This window comes from Vigna radiata, chromosome 6 (assembly GCF_000741045.1).
Source record: "Vigna radiata var. radiata cultivar VC1973A chromosome 6, Vradiata_ver6, whole genome shotgun sequence".
In the NCBI taxonomy this organism is placed as follows: domain Eukaryota; kingdom Viridiplantae; phylum Streptophyta; class Magnoliopsida; order Fabales; family Fabaceae; genus Vigna; species Vigna radiata.
Genome location: NC_028356.1, coordinates 651225 through 670375, shown reverse-complemented (window position 1 = coordinate 670375; position 19151 = coordinate 651225). Strand labels below are relative to the sequence as shown.

The 19151-nt window shown below is 27.9% G+C and overlaps 2 protein-coding genes across 2 annotated transcripts; both read right to left on the bottom strand.

The window, feature by feature from the left end:
• Positions 1-4795: 4795 nt before the first annotated feature.
• Positions 4796-11246, bottom strand: LOC106763188. The gene is made up of 10 exons (XM_022781775.1): positions 10858-11246; positions 8931-9668; positions 7595-8575; positions 7109-7221; positions 6783-6902; positions 6615-6707; positions 6166-6450; positions 5957-6037; positions 5475-5778; positions 4796-5407 (listed from the first exon to the last, which is right to left on the bottom strand). Exons 1-10 carry the CDS (start codon positions 10961-10963, stop codon positions 4881-4883), a joined length of 3348 nt encoding a protein of 1115 aa, XP_022637496.1. The 5' UTR covers positions 10964-11246; the 3' UTR covers positions 4796-4880.
• Positions 11247-11744: 498 nt separating this feature from the next.
• On the bottom strand, positions 11745-14562 carry LOC111241770 (probable disease resistance protein At1g12280). Its single transcript, XM_022781635.1, has one exon. The coding sequence runs from the start codon at positions 14542-14544 to the stop codon at positions 11758-11760; it is 2787 nt and encodes a 928-aa protein (XP_022637356.1). The 5' UTR covers positions 14545-14562; the 3' UTR covers positions 11745-11757.
• Positions 14563-19151: the final 4589 nt, after the last annotated feature.

The following is a 19151-nucleotide window of genomic DNA, read 5'->3' as shown; positions in this document are numbered from 1 at the left end:
ATAAAATGCGGCAGTTTTTTTTTTAACCAATTTTCTTTAAACAATTAGTTAGCATGCACTAATAATTTAATTTAACCTTAAACTTCTTTCAAAACAATTAGAAATAATTTAATGTAATTTAGAATAGTTTGGTTTAAAGAATCTAAATTTGTTTGCTTGATAGTTCTCTAATCTTTCTTTTTTTCTCCGTTCCCACATTTCCTACAGCAAATGACAACAAAACACAATAGACATCAAAGCTTTTTAATCACGTTACATTCATCAATTATGGCAAATCTATTCGGATCATTTTTGTATTTTGAAAAGGAGTGATAATATCCGTTTTGAAAATTATAGTTCATAACCACAAAATGTGTAAAATAAAGTTAAAGGGAAGAAAACCACAAACATCCACAAGAATTCCAAATTATTAGCTCAAACATATCAAACTTATATTAAAGAAGATCAAAGAGTATTGTAATTGATTAACAGCTCCACACACCAAATCTTTTGAAATATCAATTAAAAGACCATAAAGCATATCCATGTATTCTCCCAACTAAATTCAACTTAGTTAACCTGATAAAACAAAATAGATAAATATAAACATATTTCATAATTGAGTTTTATACTTAATTAAAAAATAGCTTTACGCATATCAGATTAAAAAGGCTTTTATTCATTTACATATTTATTTCAAAATGCATAAAAGGAATCTTATAATAAAATTACAAAAAAGATTATTAAATCATTTGTTGTAATAAGTTTTTGTATTTAAATAGTTACTTATGAGAAGTAAAAATGCCAATGAAAAATATTTGATAACCTATACGATTTTACATAACATGGAAATTGTTTTTTTTTTAATGGAAAAACATTTTGCATTAGCTTATCTTCTTTTATTTCATTCAACATGGAACACGGTTTTTTTGTCAGCATGGAATTTGTAAAAAATTATATTTTAAAAGATATTTTTCCTTCCTCCAAACAAAAATTCAAACTCAAATGTAAATATACTTAACTAGCAAACAAATTTCCGGCCAGATAAATAAGTAACCTTAAAAAGTTGTTTAATAATTATTTTGTCAATATAAACGTGAATCGTGAATGCCAAAGTGAAAACAAAGGTTATTTCATGAAATTGATAAAGAAATTAATTATCATATGCTGGTTTGGATTTTTCAAAATTCATTCTAGATTTAATCTAAATCCAATAAAATATATTGGATTTATAATTCATAGAATAACTAGATAAACAAAATTTGGATTTTTTTAATCTAATTTAAATTGGATTAAAATCTATATATTCAATCCACTTTGTCAATTAGAAAATCTAATGATACTAATCTAATATAGTTAACTATTATGTCTATTAGGCATGTATCAAGCCTATTCTTCTCAACATAGATCCAGGATCACTTATGTCAACATAGGTCCAACTCACTTAACTTGATCTTTATCAGCATTGTCTCGGCTTGACCTTTAGTCAAGATCAACTCGACTAAGATTAACCTTTGGTCTAGCTCAACTCAGGATAACGTTCTAATGAGACCGACTCAGGAGGACCTTCAAAATGGATCGACATAGCTCGACCTTCAACTGAATGACTTTGCTTGACCTTTAAATCAAACTAACTCGACCTTCCAACTCTACTCGACTTTGGACCTAGACCTATTGGACTCGATCTTGTATTGGACTCAATCTTGTATTTAACTGCCTTTACTTGACTTAAAAACACCTTTATTTTGTATTTTTAAAATCTAAAAATATCCAAATCTAAATCTTATGCAAATCTAATTAAGTGGATTGGATTTAAAACTAAAAGAAAATTGTAGATTTGAATATGGGAAAAATCCATTTAAATAGAATTAAAGTAATGTGGATTTGGATATTATAGATTGGATTTCAAAATCTTTTGTGCATCAAGTAGAACAAGGAAAAAAATATGTGAAAAATATAGGAGAAATAAAGTTTGTTTTAAAAAAAACTACTAATAACAAACTACTAATTTTTGTAAGAATGATTTTATAATTTTAAAGGACAAAGATTAAGTTAAATGAAAAATAAATATGTTAATAGAAAAAAGTTATAAAATCATACATAATAAGAAGTTAATTTACTCTTCATCTATCTAAAACAAAACAATTATCACATTATAAAATACTTTTTCTTGATTATTGATGTTGAATATAGTGAAAACTATACATGAGATTAATCTTCTTGAGTTGAATATATACATAGACTCCTCTATTTATAATAGAAGAAATATTAGTTAAGCCCAAAATGTAAATAAGAAATAATAACAAATTAACTGAAGATAAAAGATAAAGAAAAAATAAAAATAATATATCTAACAATGAAATAAAAATTGTTGATAAAGTATAAAATAAATTTTGTCAAAACATAATTTATAAAAATAAATAATTTTGTAATAATATTATTGGGTAAATAGTTTTTTATTGTTAATAATTATTTGAATTGAAAAAAATAGTTATAAAAAGAAAATATTTTTTATTATAATAATTATTTACATTTGAAAAATAATTATTAAAAGAAAAAAAAGTGTACAAAAAGAGATGAAATATAGAATATAGATTAGAAAATGACATAGTAAAGGATAACCTTTAACTAATTACATTTTGGTCTTGACTATTTTTTTTTCTTTAAGTTTTTTTTTTTTTTTTTTTTTTTTTTTTTTTTTTTTTTTTTTTTTTTGTAGAGGATCATGTGACATTTGAGTAGAATGGATAAATCGGAATTAATCTGGATCTGTGTACTCATACATTTGTTTTATGAGAGTAGGTCTATTTTGAGAAGCAAGTAAGTTGTAACTTTTCTAATTTTGTTTTTTAATTTTTGAAGCAATTCATTGAAAACTATACAAGTTTATATGGAATTGCTAAGTTTAATAGGATTTATATGGAACAGCTAAGTTTAATAGGATCTATTTATATGTAAAAATTATATTTTATGTGGAAATTGAGTCTTGGACAGCTAACAAATTTTTAGTTGAATATGTTGTTGGTTTCTTCACAATGGTTACGCTTAGTTTATTATGTTATAATAAGATACTGTATAGAAGAACTTTACAGGTTATGAATAAGATGTTGGGCAGAAATAAGTTAATAAAATACTTTAGTAATCGGACCTCTTGAAACAATGAAGTCTAAAAACACAAAATGCGGCAATCTTTTTTTTTAACCAATTTTCTTTAAACAATTAGTTAGCATCGTTCTAATAATTTAATTTATTCTTAAACTTCTTTCAAAACAATTAGAAATAATTTAATGTAATTCAGAATAGTTTGGTTTAAAGAATCTAATTTGGTTTGCTTGATAGTTCTCTAATCTTTTTCTCTTTTTTTTTTTCCACATTTCCTACAGCAAATGACAACTGAACACACGGCAGTCTTGACATCACAGCTTTTTAATAACGTCACATTCATCAATTGTGACAAATCTGTTCGGATCATTTTTGTATTTTAAAAAGGAGTGATAATAGATCTATTATGCGTTTTGAAAATTATACTTCATAAGTACAATGTGCAAAATAAAGTGAAAGGGAAGAAAACCACAAACATCCACAAAATCAAATATTGAATTCCTAACTATTAGTTCAAACATATCAAACTTATCTTAAAGAAGATTTAAGAAATCGTTCAACAGAATTTAAAATCTCATCAGATAACAATCCTACAATCGAATTTAAATGTCCCATCAGAACACCTACTCTTGAGAGGTGTCTTCCCCTAAACCTCGTCCTGTTTAGAGTTCTTTGCTAGGATGAAATAAAAGCGAGCATAACCAGTCTGAGCAATTTTGTACTCAACCACAGAAGACATCTCTCTTAAGAAACTGATACTGACTCTATTAGACAAGGATGCTGCCTTTGTGACAGAATTTATCAACTTTAATGAAAATGTTACGCGCACAGGCTCATTCATCTCTATCACAACTGATTCCTCAGGCTGTATATGCATGGGATAAACCCATCAGTCTGCAGTTTACATTGAATTCTATCCATACCCACATCAAAGAATCTAATTTTGATTACTATAAGCATGCATTCAACAAAAGAAGGCCATAAAGATGTTACCTTGTCGACATCAAATTTCTACCTAAAAGTTACTGTAAGGATTGTAACAAATGTGTTTTTATTGATGTTAGAAAAAGTAACCAGCGTACAATATATAAAATGTACATAACTAGAGATATAATAATTAAAAGAAAAATTCTTGATAATCAAGCTAGAATTAAAAATGGTTATGAAAAAACATAAAGTTCATCATTTTCTTTTCGTTCTTTGTTCATAAAAACTGTATGGTTTTATTAGTTATATACAATCCAGTCTTCGAAACCTCATCATCTTCAACTTCTTCCTAAACCACAACCAAATTTGTCCACCCTCAAAAATTAAACATTATTTCCTAAAGAAAATCAAGTGATCTCTAGAAGGAACTGTAACAAGATGTTCATGTTGTATGTATTGTTTGAATAATTATTAAATTGATAAGGTTACTTAAAATTGAAGTAATTTGAACTTATATACAAAGATTAAGTGGGTTGCTTATATGAAAAGCATTCGAGATGCTTTTTAAAATTGTAGATAACCTGTTGGATATCCATTTTATGGCACTCTTGTCCGTACTACTCTGTTATACTTTTTTAAATCCAGCCAACTTACAGGGGGACTGTCCCAAACACAAAGTTCACAAATTTAAGTTAATTCAAGAATTGACATGGTTTAATGTTTCATGAATTAGAAGAAAGAATTAAACTGTTTCTAGTTTCAATCAAATAGACAAAAGATAAGGGGAAAATATATATCAAACCATGCTTCAAGAAGTAAAAAAAACGACATAACACTCATTCTTAGAAGAATTGCAAATCAGACGAAATGTATCACAAAAAGTCGAAACTTTTTGTGGGAACATTTAAAAAGTCATGAAGAGTTCTAAGTTGTTTCTTCAAATTGTGTAGTTCTTGAGTTAAATGATTGTGTCTCTTAAGAAGTTCATCGATTGGCGTCTTTATACTGTCTAGTTCCTCAATTAAATCATCATGTCTCTTAAGAAGCTCACCCATTTGTGCCTTTGCATGCTCCAACTTAGGATCCCTTCCCACAACACGTTGACGCATTTCATCAACCCACGACTTCTCAAATCCAAGTTGAACAGCTTCATCACATAGTTTAAGGAACTCCTTTTCTCTCTCAGAATTAACACTGCCAACACTTTCACTTCGAAGGAACAACAACATTTCTGCCAATGTTTTCAACATAAAAGCTCGAAAGCGATCAGTGAACTTTTCACAAGCATTCCAAAGATGAGGATATGCTTCTATTGCCTCCACTAGCAGAGAAATTTGTGAATCATTCATTTCAACAAAGTGCTTATACTTTTCCAATCTTGTACGAGTATCTGCAAAAGCTGTAAAAAGTTGGAGTAGGTGACATATAAATATAGGATGGAAAGCAGACAAGAAAAGAGCAATAACCTGGAGTAATCACAACGTTATTATTAGAAACAATTCCTATTCCCTCTGTTTTATCCAACAAGTTCACCCCTTCTTGGATTTTGATATTTTTATATGATGCTATTTCTGTCTTGTCTTCATTCATCTCATTATCTTGTTTAACAACCTGGGAATCTTGTGGAAGTATATTTGCACCGCTTGGGTTGGGAATTGTAACACCATTAACCAAGCTAATGTTATCTCCACCAATTGGCAAGGTTTTAATTGTAGCTCCCTCTGTTGCAGCTCCATCTCTGCTCCTTTCTCTTCCTATTTCCTCAATATTCTATTCATCACCAATGGAAAAGTAATGTTTTTGTATATTTAAAGTTATAACTTTGAAAAACATTTATTTCATAATGTACATCATGTATTGCTACCACATTTGTGTATATTACCACGTTTACAAGTAAGAGTATTTTATGCAAAGGAGTTACCATACGAGTTTGAGATGAACTTCTTACCTCTAAAACAGAAGTTGGTATTGCAAGTTTATCTGATGTCATAGTTTTTCCAATGTTGTTTGCCTCTATTTCATCAGTACGCTTTACAATGCCAAAAGTTATGTTGATTGATTAGTAAGTCAAGTTTCGTTGTGGTTGTTTTAATTTCTTCCATCATGTAGTTTACCAATGTATCATTTTCAGAATATTAGAAGAAAATATATAAATACCTGAGTCACCTTTGGAGAAGAAATTATTGGAAAATTTTGCTCCATAGCTTGTAAATCTGATGCCATTTCACTTTTTCTGTCTATTTTTTGGAACTCTTGTATTTCAGACACCAGTGTTTTGGTTTCAACTTTGTTATGTTGACCTACCATTTCAACTGTGCTCTCCAACATAGATTGATTGTTATCATTGACTTGTGAAGAAGATGGTTTAATTTGAGATGTAGATGGATCATCACGGTTCATTTGAAGGGGAGAAGTGTTTTTTAGCGTAGGATCCCGTTCCTGCTGAAGACAATTAATTGTAAAAAGTTAGGACTACATTTTGTGATTGATAGCCTCTGGACTAATTTATTTCATTGGGTTGTTGTAGTATATATAATTTAACAATCATTCATTTCTTGTAAATTATTTAGAAAAATGAGCATATTTAGTTTGTGTAGGTTACTTACCTGAGACATTTTGATGGTACTTTGAGTTTGTCCAAATTGATTTTGTTGGTCTGGCAAGTGTGATCCAGCCGTTGATTTTGCATCCACCAACTCCTATATGAAGTGATGAATATTAAGTGATAAAAAGTGTTAAGTCATTCACTTCCTCAAATATTTAGAAGAGCTTACTTGTGCATATGTTTCACTATTAGACTTTTCATCCACCTTTGAATTTATTGAAGTTGCATGAGCCAGTTCCTTTGGACCATAATCATTCTCAATGAATTTCTTATCTAACTTTTCATTGATCTAATCAACGATAAAGTATATAGAAAAGGAGCATCTCAATAAGTCAGCTTTTTTAGAATAACAATAACTATAAATAAAACATCTATTTTTCAATTAATGAATTGAGTCTCAGAAAAATGAAATGAAGTTTGTCAAATTTTAGTGAAGCAATTATTATTAGGATTGAAATTCACAAGGTTAAGTTGGATAAGTTGATCAGTTCTGACCTGTGAAGAAGGCAACTCAGTGGAAGTGTTGCTTGTACAAACTCCATCTAAATTCTCTTGTTCATATATCAGTGACTCAAAATCCGACAAAGAAATTTGAGTGTCTTCCAAACCTGTAGCTCAAGTGCATAGTCAAGCACAAAAAGTAATGCAAGTTCAATATTCCATGAAAGATCATTATATTGTCACAATTAAAAAAACTTAAATGGAAAAGAAAATAACGTACAGAGAATTAAAAAGACTAGTGATGATTTTTGTTACAAATTATTAAATAGTTAATTTGTTCATATTTTTTTAAGGTGGAACAAAGAAACATAAATTATTTGGTACTTGAGGGTGGTTATTTGAAATGTAGTTATGCTCTAATTCTATAAAATGTTAGTTGAAGATTTCAAATTTCACAATTATATTTGAACACATTTAGCGGAATGAGTCATTTACATTTAAAGTATCCATGGTAACATGTAATGTTTGCAACATATTTACCTTCCAAAGGAAGATTTTGTTGTTGGAGCTCTTGAAGAGTAGTTGTTGAAGTCAAAGAGAGTTTTGGACAATTGCGGATAATGCGATCCTTTACATTTGAAAATATAGTCTTTTGGTGAAAATTTGAAAGATTTATAAATATTATAAGTTTCAGCTGCGACAGTTCAACTTTGGTATTTCCTGTCTCATCGTGTTCGCATGCAATAAACTCTTGTAGATCAGTAGCTTCCATTATGAATAGAATTTTCAAGTTGGAAAGATCATTGGATGCAAATAAAGAGGTGAAACATTTCAACTTATGGCATTCTTGAATAAATAATGATTTTAGTTTGGGAAAGCATAATTGTGGTGAAATCTTCTTATCCTCCAAATCCTCTTCAATGATCTGTCTTAATTCATCGCATTTTGTTACATGTAGATGAATCAACTCTGGTAGGCATCTCAACATACACTGAGGAAATACTACTTCCAATTTTTCACATTCTTGTATTATGAATGAGTTGAGATGTTGGAGGGTAAATGAGTTGCTGGTAGCCACCCAAATATGACTCATTTCAGGTAGATTTTTCAACCACAAATGTTCTAACTTAAAACTGACTTGTTCTCTCATAATCCAATCTCCATTGTTGGCATTGCTCATGCATAGAGTTTGTTGGGTGGGAAAATGGTTTTGATTATTCACGATACCTCCAACAAAAGGCGTTGCGAATATATCTTGCAACAAGCCACATTTCAAGATATGTACCCTTTTCAAACTTGAGAACATTGAGATATCACTTTCAAATTCGTGCACATCTTCAACCATGTTTTTATTTCTTTTCACTCTTGTAGGAGTTACTATATGCTTCAAACCATGACACTTAGATATTTTCAATTGTTCCAATGAAGTCAAGGTCTTAGCTACAGATGTTGTAAACAATGACTCCAACATTGGACATGCATCTATCCAAAGAAATGCAAGGCTAGACAGAGAAAATGATCCTGAAAAAAAATTATAAATAGCAAAAATGTTATTCAATTATGAGTTCCATTCTTATTTTCAATACATTTCCTGGACTAAAACCACTTACCAAACATCAAATAATTAGTTGATAATGATGAAAAATAATCATTCAATACAATTTTATTAAACCCACTTCACATTTTCAACATCTTTACCTTTTAATTATTTCAGATTTAATTACTTCTTTAATCTCTATGTTTACACCAACTTCATCTTAATTTTAGTTCCTATCTCTGAAATTGTATCATTTTTCATATGTAAAATTGTATTTTTTTTCAGATGTAGAGATACTATTTGTGGTTTATTTTATTAGTATATGGGAAAGGTACGTACCTGAGCTATTGTTCACAATAGATACTGATGGAATTGAAATGCTTTTAGCAGAAACTTTGACTTGGTTAGATTCAAAATGCTGATACTCATCTTCAGCAACAATTTCATCCTCAATTATTTGTTCTAACATATTACATTTTCCAATCTCAAGTATTTTCAATTGAGGTAGGCCTGCTGTGATATTGGCTGAGAATACATGTTTTAATTCTCCACATTTATATATATTCACTTCTTGAAGATTCTGGAAAATTCTTGAATGTTCAATTGTAAATTGATCTTCACTTTTCTTTGTTTTGTCATCATCTGTTATTATATGCTTTAATATGTCACAATTGTATATGTGTAATATTTTCAACTCCGTCATACCTTGAGCAATGACATATGTGAAGAGATATGTTAATTGTGGGCAATCATTTATATACACCTCCTCTAATTTTTCAAAACACTCATTGACAGGTGTTGCCAATATATCTTGTAACGAGTGACAAAACAAGATCCTTACAGATTTCAAACTTGGGAACATTGAAAGATCACTTTCAAAATCATGCTCATCTTCAACCATGTTTTTATTTCTTTTCACTCTTGTAGGAGTTACTATATGCTTCAAACCATGACATTCAACTATTTTCAATTCTTCCAATGAAATCAAAGTCTTAATTACAGATGTCGTAAACAATGAGTCTAATCTTGGACATGAATCTATCTCAAGATTTGTCAGGTTAGACAGATAAAAGGATCCTGAAAAAACAATATTATGAATAACAAAAATGTTAGTCATTAAAAGTTCCATTCTTATTTTGAACTAAAATCACAAACCCCATCGAATAATCAGCTAATAATGATGAAACCACTTCACATTTTCACCATCCTTTTTCTTTTAATAATTTCATATTTAATTACTTTTTTAATCTTTATTTACAAAAATTCCATCGTAATTTTACTTCCTACATTCTAATATAGTATATTTTTTAATATGTAAATATACCATTTGTAACTAAAAGAAATGTTCTTAAATAGATAAATTAAAAGAGAAAATTTTATAACTAAAATTGAGTAAATAGTTTATAATTTTATATGGAAAATATTTAAAATTCAAATTCAAATATATTTCCCTTTTCTCTTACTACGTGACAAATATCATATATAATCTTTTAACAATTAATTTTCTTATATTTTTCATATACGACAATGTATTCATAATATTAATGGAAGAAATCCCAAAACTTATCCCACAAATTTATCTAAACAACTACATTAAAATATAACTGTAAGGTAAGAAATATACTTATTCCATAAATTTCAAACAAAAATCTAAATTGAATTCTTAATGAGAGTAAATAACGTTAACTATACCCTTTTAATAAATTATACTGATATTTTTAAGTTTTCTCCCATTATCCTGATAATATACTTTTTCAAAATTCTACACAGATCTTCAAGTAAAAAGCTTTTTTAATAACATACATCCTACACTTACTTTTTTTAATAAAATTTTATATTATATAATAAAATATTAATTATTTGAGGGAAAGGGAGGAGTAGAAAAAAAATAATATTAAATAAACGTAAAAACTTTATACGTGTCAAAGTATATTTTTTATATATAATAATATACTTTTCTAGATTCTACTTAAATCATTCAATTATTAAGGAAAAAGTTTTTTACACCACAATTCATATATAACATACATTCTACATACTAGTGGTCTTAAAAATATTAAATTGTCAGTTTTTAAAAATATTATAATTATATATCTAATAAGGAGATTATTGCAATTATGAAAAAAATATAAGAATATAAATATAATTTAAGAAAATTTAAGAATAAGAGGAATAATAATTATTGTGAGTATAAATTTAATTATCTGAGCATAAATTTGAAAAAGAAAATAAGATGTTTATAATGTAATATGGGAAAGGTACGTACCTGAGCTATTGTTCACAATTTCGTCTGTTTCTTCGCGGTGTGCTGTTGGTGGAACAACTTCCTCAATTATTTGTTCTAGCATATCGCAATGTTCAATATAAAACATTTTCAATTGCGTTAGGCCTCCTGTAATACTGGCTGAGAACACATGTTTTAATTCTCTACAGTTATATATTCTCACTTCTTGAAGATTTTGGAAAATTCTGGATTGCACGGAATGTTCATCTGTGAATTCATCTTTACTTCTTTTTGTGTTGTCATCATCAGCTACTATATGCTTCAAACCATGACACTCTGATATTTTTAATTTTTCCAATGAAGTCAAAGTCTTAGCTACAGATGTTGTAAAGAATGACTCCAACTTTCTACATGAAGATATCTCAAGATTTGTCAGACTAGACAGCGAAAATGATCCTGAAAAAAAATTTATAAATAATAAAAATTATATATATATAAGTATAAACTAAAAGAAGTGTTCTTAAATAGATAGATTAAAAGAGAAAACTTTGTAACTAAAGCGATCGATTGAGTAAATAGTTTATAATTTTATATGGACAATATTTAAAATTCCAATTCAAATATATTTCCCTTTTCTCTTACTTCGTGACAAATATCATATATAATCTTTTAACAATTAATTTTCTTTTATTTTTCATATACAACAATGTATTCATAATATTAATGGAAGAAAACCCAAAACATATCCCACAAATTTATCTAAACAACTACAATAAAATATAACTGTAAGGAAAGAAACACATTTATTCGATAAATTTCAAACAAAAATCTAAATTGAATTCTTAAGGAATGGAGCCAGTTTTAATTGGTTAATAACTTCAGGGAATTAATAATAATATATTACCAAAAAATTTATTGAATTTGAAGAAAAGAATAAGATTGTTATGAGATATGTAATATGGAAAAGGTACCTGAGCTACTCTGCACATCTTCCTCTACAATTTCATTTGTTTCTTCATGGTGTGTTGGAGGAAGAGCATCTTCAAATATTTGTTCTAACATATTGCACTCTTCAATAGTAAGAATTTTCAATTGAGTTAGGCTTCCTGTAATACTTGCTGAGAATACATGTCTTAATTCTCCACAGTTAAACAACTCCATTTTTTGAAGATTCTGAAAAATTTTGGATGGCATCAAATGCCCATGTGTGAATTGATCTTCACTTTTCTTTGTTTTGTCATTTGTTGGAGCAATGACATATGTGAAGAGAGATATTAATTGTGGGCAATCTCTTATATATAGCTCCTCCATTTTTTCAAAACATCCATTGACACGTGGACAACCATGCCATAAAGTTTTTAGATGATTTATATTGAAGATCTCCATATAACGTAACTTGGAGAAAATATTTCCCATCTTACTCAAATTACTGCTATTGTCAATCAAACACTCTATTTCTTCACAATTATGCATCTTCAGTTCTTTCAACTCATTCATACCTTCTTCAATTTTAAATATATCTGGCATCATATTTTTTGCACCTCCCTCAATATTTCCTACAGATAGCTCTTTTGCTTTTTTTGCCAAACCTTTAATAACCTCATTTGATATGTCAAAATAATTCATTACTAAAGTTCTCTCACAAGAGCAAAACTCTTGAAATCTATAACTATTACGAAAAGAAGAGTATCCTAATACAATTCCATACCTTTGTAGCATTTGGGAGACACTAAAGGAGTTAGAGAATTTAACACTTTCTTCCTTTGGATCATTCCAGTAATTGTTGTCTTTATAAATATAGAATTCTTCTAGAAATGGGATTCTTTTGATCTCTTCAAAAATATTGCTTTCAATGTCACAACTTATAAACTCTAACAACTTCAAGTTTGTAAGTGTTGTAACTGCAACATCAGTTTGCAAGTCAAGGAATGAAGGCCATGAACAATTATGAAACGAAAGACTTTGAAGTTTCTTCATATCTCTTACAAATGAGATGTCTCTCAATTTCCAATATTGAAGGACTAGACAACGGACATTGATTAATGATTTGAAAGACATTGTTAACAATTGCGTAGGGATGCTTTTATTGGTAATAATCAAAACTCTAAGTTTTCCCATTCTTTCAAAAATTCCATCGGATACTTCCAAGTTTGTTTGTATACTTAAAAACTCAAGATTGGAACAATCCATACTATCTGGAAATTTCACACACCATAGATATCTTATTGGACCTTCCTCCAAACTTACATCCTTTTCCACTTCACACTTGATCATCTTATTTTCATTCTTTGCAATCCAATGGGCTACATCACGAACCAAGTCATGCATTTTGACACATTCATCATTCACCTCCAACATCAAACAAGAACTTACAAGCTTGATTTTGGCGGCAATCACTTCAGTCCTTGCCTCTTCATATGAGTGAACTTCTCCAGTCACACCTAAACCAATTGCACATCTTATTAAACATTCGACTGAAATCTCATAATCTTCAGGGAATACAGAACACAACAGAAAAAGTGATTTAGCTTCTTCAGTATCTAGATTATCGAAGCTCAACTTTAAACACATATAGGGATCTTGCAAACCCCTACTAATATTGATTGGCTTAGAACTTCTCAATTTATTCAACGCAGAATGCCATATCACCTCTTTTTTTCCCTTCAAGCTACTAGCAACAGCTACAATGGCAACAGGCAATCCTTTACATTCATTTGATATTGATTTTGCCAAATGCTTGATGTTTTCAGGAGTGTCTTTAGAAATAAGTGCTTTGTTTTGGAAGAGAGTCCACGATTCTTCATCAGTTAAGATTGGTAGATAAATATTTTTTTGACAATCCATTGAATTACAAACTTCTTCCAATCTAGTGGTAATGAGAATCTTGCAGCCTTTACGGTATTCAGAGGAGGGAATCCCTATGCTACCAAAATCAAGTTTTTCCCACACATCATCTAGAATCATAAGAATTTTATTTTCCTGGGTTAATCTCATGCACAAGCGTTGGGCTCTTTCCATTTCTTGGTTTTCTGGAAATTGATACTGCAATGAACTAGCAAGTTTTTCTTGAATCCTTGGAACTTCTACTGTACTAGACACAGGAACAAAAACAACTTTGTCAAAAAGATGCTCAGCTTCTGCTATCTTTTTAACTTCCATTGCTAATGTGGTTTTACCACAACCCCCCATCCCGTACAATCCAATCATGGCAATCCCATCATCTTTTAATGCTTTTACAAGTTGATCAAAAGCATTTTTTCTACTATCAAAGTTAATACTTTTTTCTGTGAGAATATCAAAAGTGTTTGAAGGAATTGAGGCAATGCGTTCAAGTTGTATATATTGTCTACCTTCTTGAATGATCTTTTGAAGGTCTGCTTTTTTAATTGCCAACTTTTTTCCTAAACGGTATCGCCAAATCCAATTTGGACAAAATTCAAAAAAACAACTCTTTTTGGTGTTTGTCTCTCTCAGCAAACGATTCACAGATTCTGAACTAGTGTTTGCATTCTCCAACCATTTATCAATAACTTCAGCAGTCTTTAAGGTTTGTCTTTGAGCATGTATGACACGATCTTTTACACTTATTTTTGTTTCTATCAAATTCTCTTTTTCTTTTTCAAGCTCTTTAACAAAACTATTAAAGCAAAAAGAGTATTGTAATTGATTAACAGCTCCACACACCACCTCTTTTAAAACATCAGACAAAAAACCATTCAGAATGTCCATCAATTCACTCCACTGGATTTAACTTAATTAACCTGATAATATGAATATAAGATAAAATAAACGTAATGAGTTTTATACCTAATTAAGAAACACCTTTAAATTAAAGATTAGTTTTCTTTTTCAAATTGCCCAAAACCAATCTTATAGTAAAATAAATAAATAAATTATAAATAAAAAAACATTATACATGTACATGTCATCATCTCATAGCATCGTTTTAACCAATTTAACCACAAGACCGAATTATATCAATTTTTTATAATTAGAAACCAAATTGGGATAACATATTTAATATGCTACTATATGTTTTTTAAACTTCACATATACTAATTATTACATGAAAATATAAATTTAATGAACTAAAATGCGAATTTGTCATCTAGATGACTATAATAAAAACATAATATTTTTCATTTAAGATATTAATCATTTAGTTTTAATTCTCATAACATACTTAAATCTTAACATAATTTCACTCTAGAGAATGAATAAATTTGAGCAACTAATCCTTGACTGGTGAGAAATTATGGAAAATTAAAATTTGAAAACTGAGAAAGCTTTAATCACATACCTCTTTGTTTAGAATATTGACACTAAATGAAATGGACAATAATGGGTGATTTGGTGAGAAAGAGGCTTCAAAGGTCTGCTACAAGAAACAGTATCATTGATTTAGAACATTGAATATATGAACTAAAGAAACTAGGATTTGAACAAAAATATGAAACCTTACCTCTTTATAATACTGTCTCTAAGACTTCTGAATTATATATATTTGTATGAGTTTATGATCCAAATGTTGAGTACTGTATGAGTTGCTGCGGTGAAATGAAAAATAATTAGGACATAAAACATGTGAAGGATATCATGCAAAGGTAACCTTGAATTCGAACAAGAATGAAGATAGATCTTCTTTTATTCTTTTCCAAAATATTTCAGATTCTTTGAGTGCAAAGAAAGAAAATTAAATTGAAAAAAAAATCAAATTGATGTATTAAAAATGAAACAGTTGATAATCTTTAATTTAGTAAAAAAGATATTATTAATCTGGGAAGTGTTAATTAAGAGACAAAAGTGATTAAAAAAAATTTAGAGATTCTCTGTAGAGATTATTGTAATGGAGCTTGAAGAATGAAAAGAAGAGTTTGGTAATCCCTTGTTTGAAGTTATCTCTAAAGTGTTTGCAATAACGTGTAACCATTACAATGTTTAAACTTTTAAAGAGAAATTTAAATCAAAATGGCTTAGTTTATGAATAAAAAATATAATTAATATAAAAAATAAAATTACTATGTATTTAATTTTAATTACTATTATATAAAATATCATACATCACCATAAATAATATATTTATTATCTTATCGTACATGGCAAGAAACATATATATACATCATTATTAAGATTTAACCACTTATAAATAACACTATTGATATCAAATATTTGGAACCAACATTCATCTTTTAACACTCAATCGAATATTTAGCAACTCATTTTTAAGATAATATGATCATTAAAAAAATATGATTTTGTATTTGTAACAAGAAATAAATAATGAAGGGTAAAATAGGATAGGTATAAAAAAAGTGTTGGGTATATATTATAGTTTTTTCTATAACGTTATACAGAATATCTGGTTTATTCCTATAAAAAAAATAAGTAATTTCCTAGTTCCTATACAGTACCTATATGATATACTTAGTTATTGGATAGTCCACATTAAAATCCATTGATATTTTGGTCCCAAATGGATCTATATAGTATCTAATTAACATTAATAAACTAATCCCATCCATAAAAGATAGCAAACATTTTCATCGTTTTTTACCATAAGATACATTTATTAATACTATAATGTCTAAATAATACTTCATAATTCAATAATTATATTTATTCATAACAAATAATATGTATCTCATAATGCTTAACATTACATATGTGATAACTACTGTGTCATATCATTTTGATCATTTGTTTTATCACATTTCACTTACAAATAATTACACACCACAATACTCATAGTTAAATATCATAGATAAGATATCCTGAAATAAAAGGAATAAATTCACCCAATTTTACATAATTATTGTCAAATATAATCAACATTTTATTGGAATAAACGTTAAAATTTATAAAAATATATTATGAACTATGATTGTTAAATACGTGGACTTTAAACTAAGTTAAAACATGTTTTATGAAGTAGGAAAATATTTGTTTGAATAAGGATTTTCGCTTAAGTAACAATTTTTCCAATAAAACAAAAGTTGTTCAAAAATTTCCTTTTGTCCGATTTGTGATTTATTGTCTAAGTTATATTGATCACCTTAGTTAAAATAAATATCTACACAACTTTTTGTCAGATATTACTTAAGCAAAAATGACTTGTTTGAGTGAAAATTTAATAAATCAAAAGTCATTAAACTCACAATAATATAAATAAAATAACAAATTATATAATCTCGAAGTTTACTATATCATCTATTCATATTTGTTTCGAACTAAAAGTAGCTCGTAAGCTTCACCAAATTATCAATTCTAATATGTGTCATGTGAAACAATTATTCAATGTAAAATTTAAATCCAAAATAGTACATATATATAATAAATAAATTAATAAATTGTAGAATAAAACTAATTTCCCTTAACTTAATTTTTGTAAACTCTAAACAACGAATGAGGAAAACTATATAAGTTAAGGTAATGAAATATAACCAAATTTATAGAAATTAGATTGATATGGAATTGCTAAGTTTAATAGGATAGTTAGATGTAAAAATTATATTTTATGTGGAAATTGAGCCTTGACAGCTAACAAATTTTGAGTTGAATATGAACTAAAGAAACTAGGATTTGAGCACAAAAATGAAACCTTACCTCTTTATAATATTGTCGCTAAGACTTCTGAATTATATATTTGTATGAGTTTATGATCCAAAGGTTGAGTACTGTATGAATTGCTCCGGTGAAATGAAGAACAATTAGGACATGAACATGTCAAGGATATATAACATGCAAAGGTAACTTAGTATTCGAAGAAAAATGAAGATAGATCATTTTTTATTCTTTTCCAAAATGTGTCAGATTCTTTGAGTGCAAAGAAAGAAAATTAAATTGAAAAAAAAAATCAAATTGATGTATTAAAAATGAAACAGTTGATAATGTTTAATTTAGTGAAGAAGATATTATTAATTATGGAAGTGTTAATTAAGAGACAAAAGTGATTAAAAAATAATAATCAGAGATTCTCTCTTATATTAATATTAGCAGCAACACTGCTCTCTGACTTGTTTGTAGGCAATTCACAAACTCTTTCTGCTGGAGAGTCTACTCCAAACTTTTACATGATAATCACAATTACATTACCAAAACTCTAGACAAATAAATGGATGAGATAATGATACTGGAAATAGAGATATTGAAAAGTTGGAATGAGTGAAAGAAGATGAAGAAAAAATAAAACATATTTTTTGAATTAAATAATTTATTATGTATTATGTTGATGTGAATTATGGATAGTTATATTAAATAAAACACTAATATCATTAATAATTTAAGATTGATTTCATAAATTTTGAAAAAAAAATATACATTAACTAGACTAAACTTTGAAAAAAAAAAATAATCAAAATTAAAATCGTTTAATAATTTAAGAATCAAAATCATACTTAATCTAAAAAAATAAAATTAATACATATTTAATATCAATTACAATTATATAAAATATAATACATTACCTTAAATAATATATTTATTATCTCCTCTAAGAAAACATATAAACCATTTTTAAGATTCAACCAATTATAAATAAAACTATTGAGTTGAAGTATTTGGAACCAACACTTTGTTTTAGCACTCTCAATTGACTATTTAGCAACTCACTTTTAAGGTTATATGATTATTAAAAAAATATTTATAGTTTTGTATTTGTAACCAGAAATAGATAATGAAGGGTAAAATAAGATATGTTAGATAGGTATAAAAATGTGTTGGGTACGAAGATATTGTAGTTTTTTCTATATATTATACACAATATCTGTTTTATTCATATAAAAAAGAAGAAGTAATTTTCTACAATACATATGTGATATACTTAGTTATTGGATTCTCCACATGAAAATCCATATTGATATTTTGGTCCCAAATGAATCTATATAGTATCTAATACAAATAATATGTATTTCAATGCTTAACATTACATGTGTGATAACTACTATATCATAAAATGATTTGTTTTATCACATTTCACTTACAAATAATTACACACCACAATACATATATATGAACATAATTAAATATCATAGATATGATATCATGATTTAAACCAGATAGGAAATTAAAAAATAAATGAGAAAGCTTAATCACCAACCTCTTTGTTTAGAATATTGATGGGTGACTTGGTGAGAAAGAGTGTTCAAACTCTGCTACAAGAAACAGCTTCATTGACTTGTAATATTGAATATCTGATCTAAGGAAATTTGCAACAAGAATTTTGAGCAAAAATATATGAAACCCTACCTCTTTAAAATATTGTCGATTCAAGAACTTCTGAATTATATATTTGTCAAGATTGATGAGTTTATGATTGAGAACTATATGAGTTGCTATGG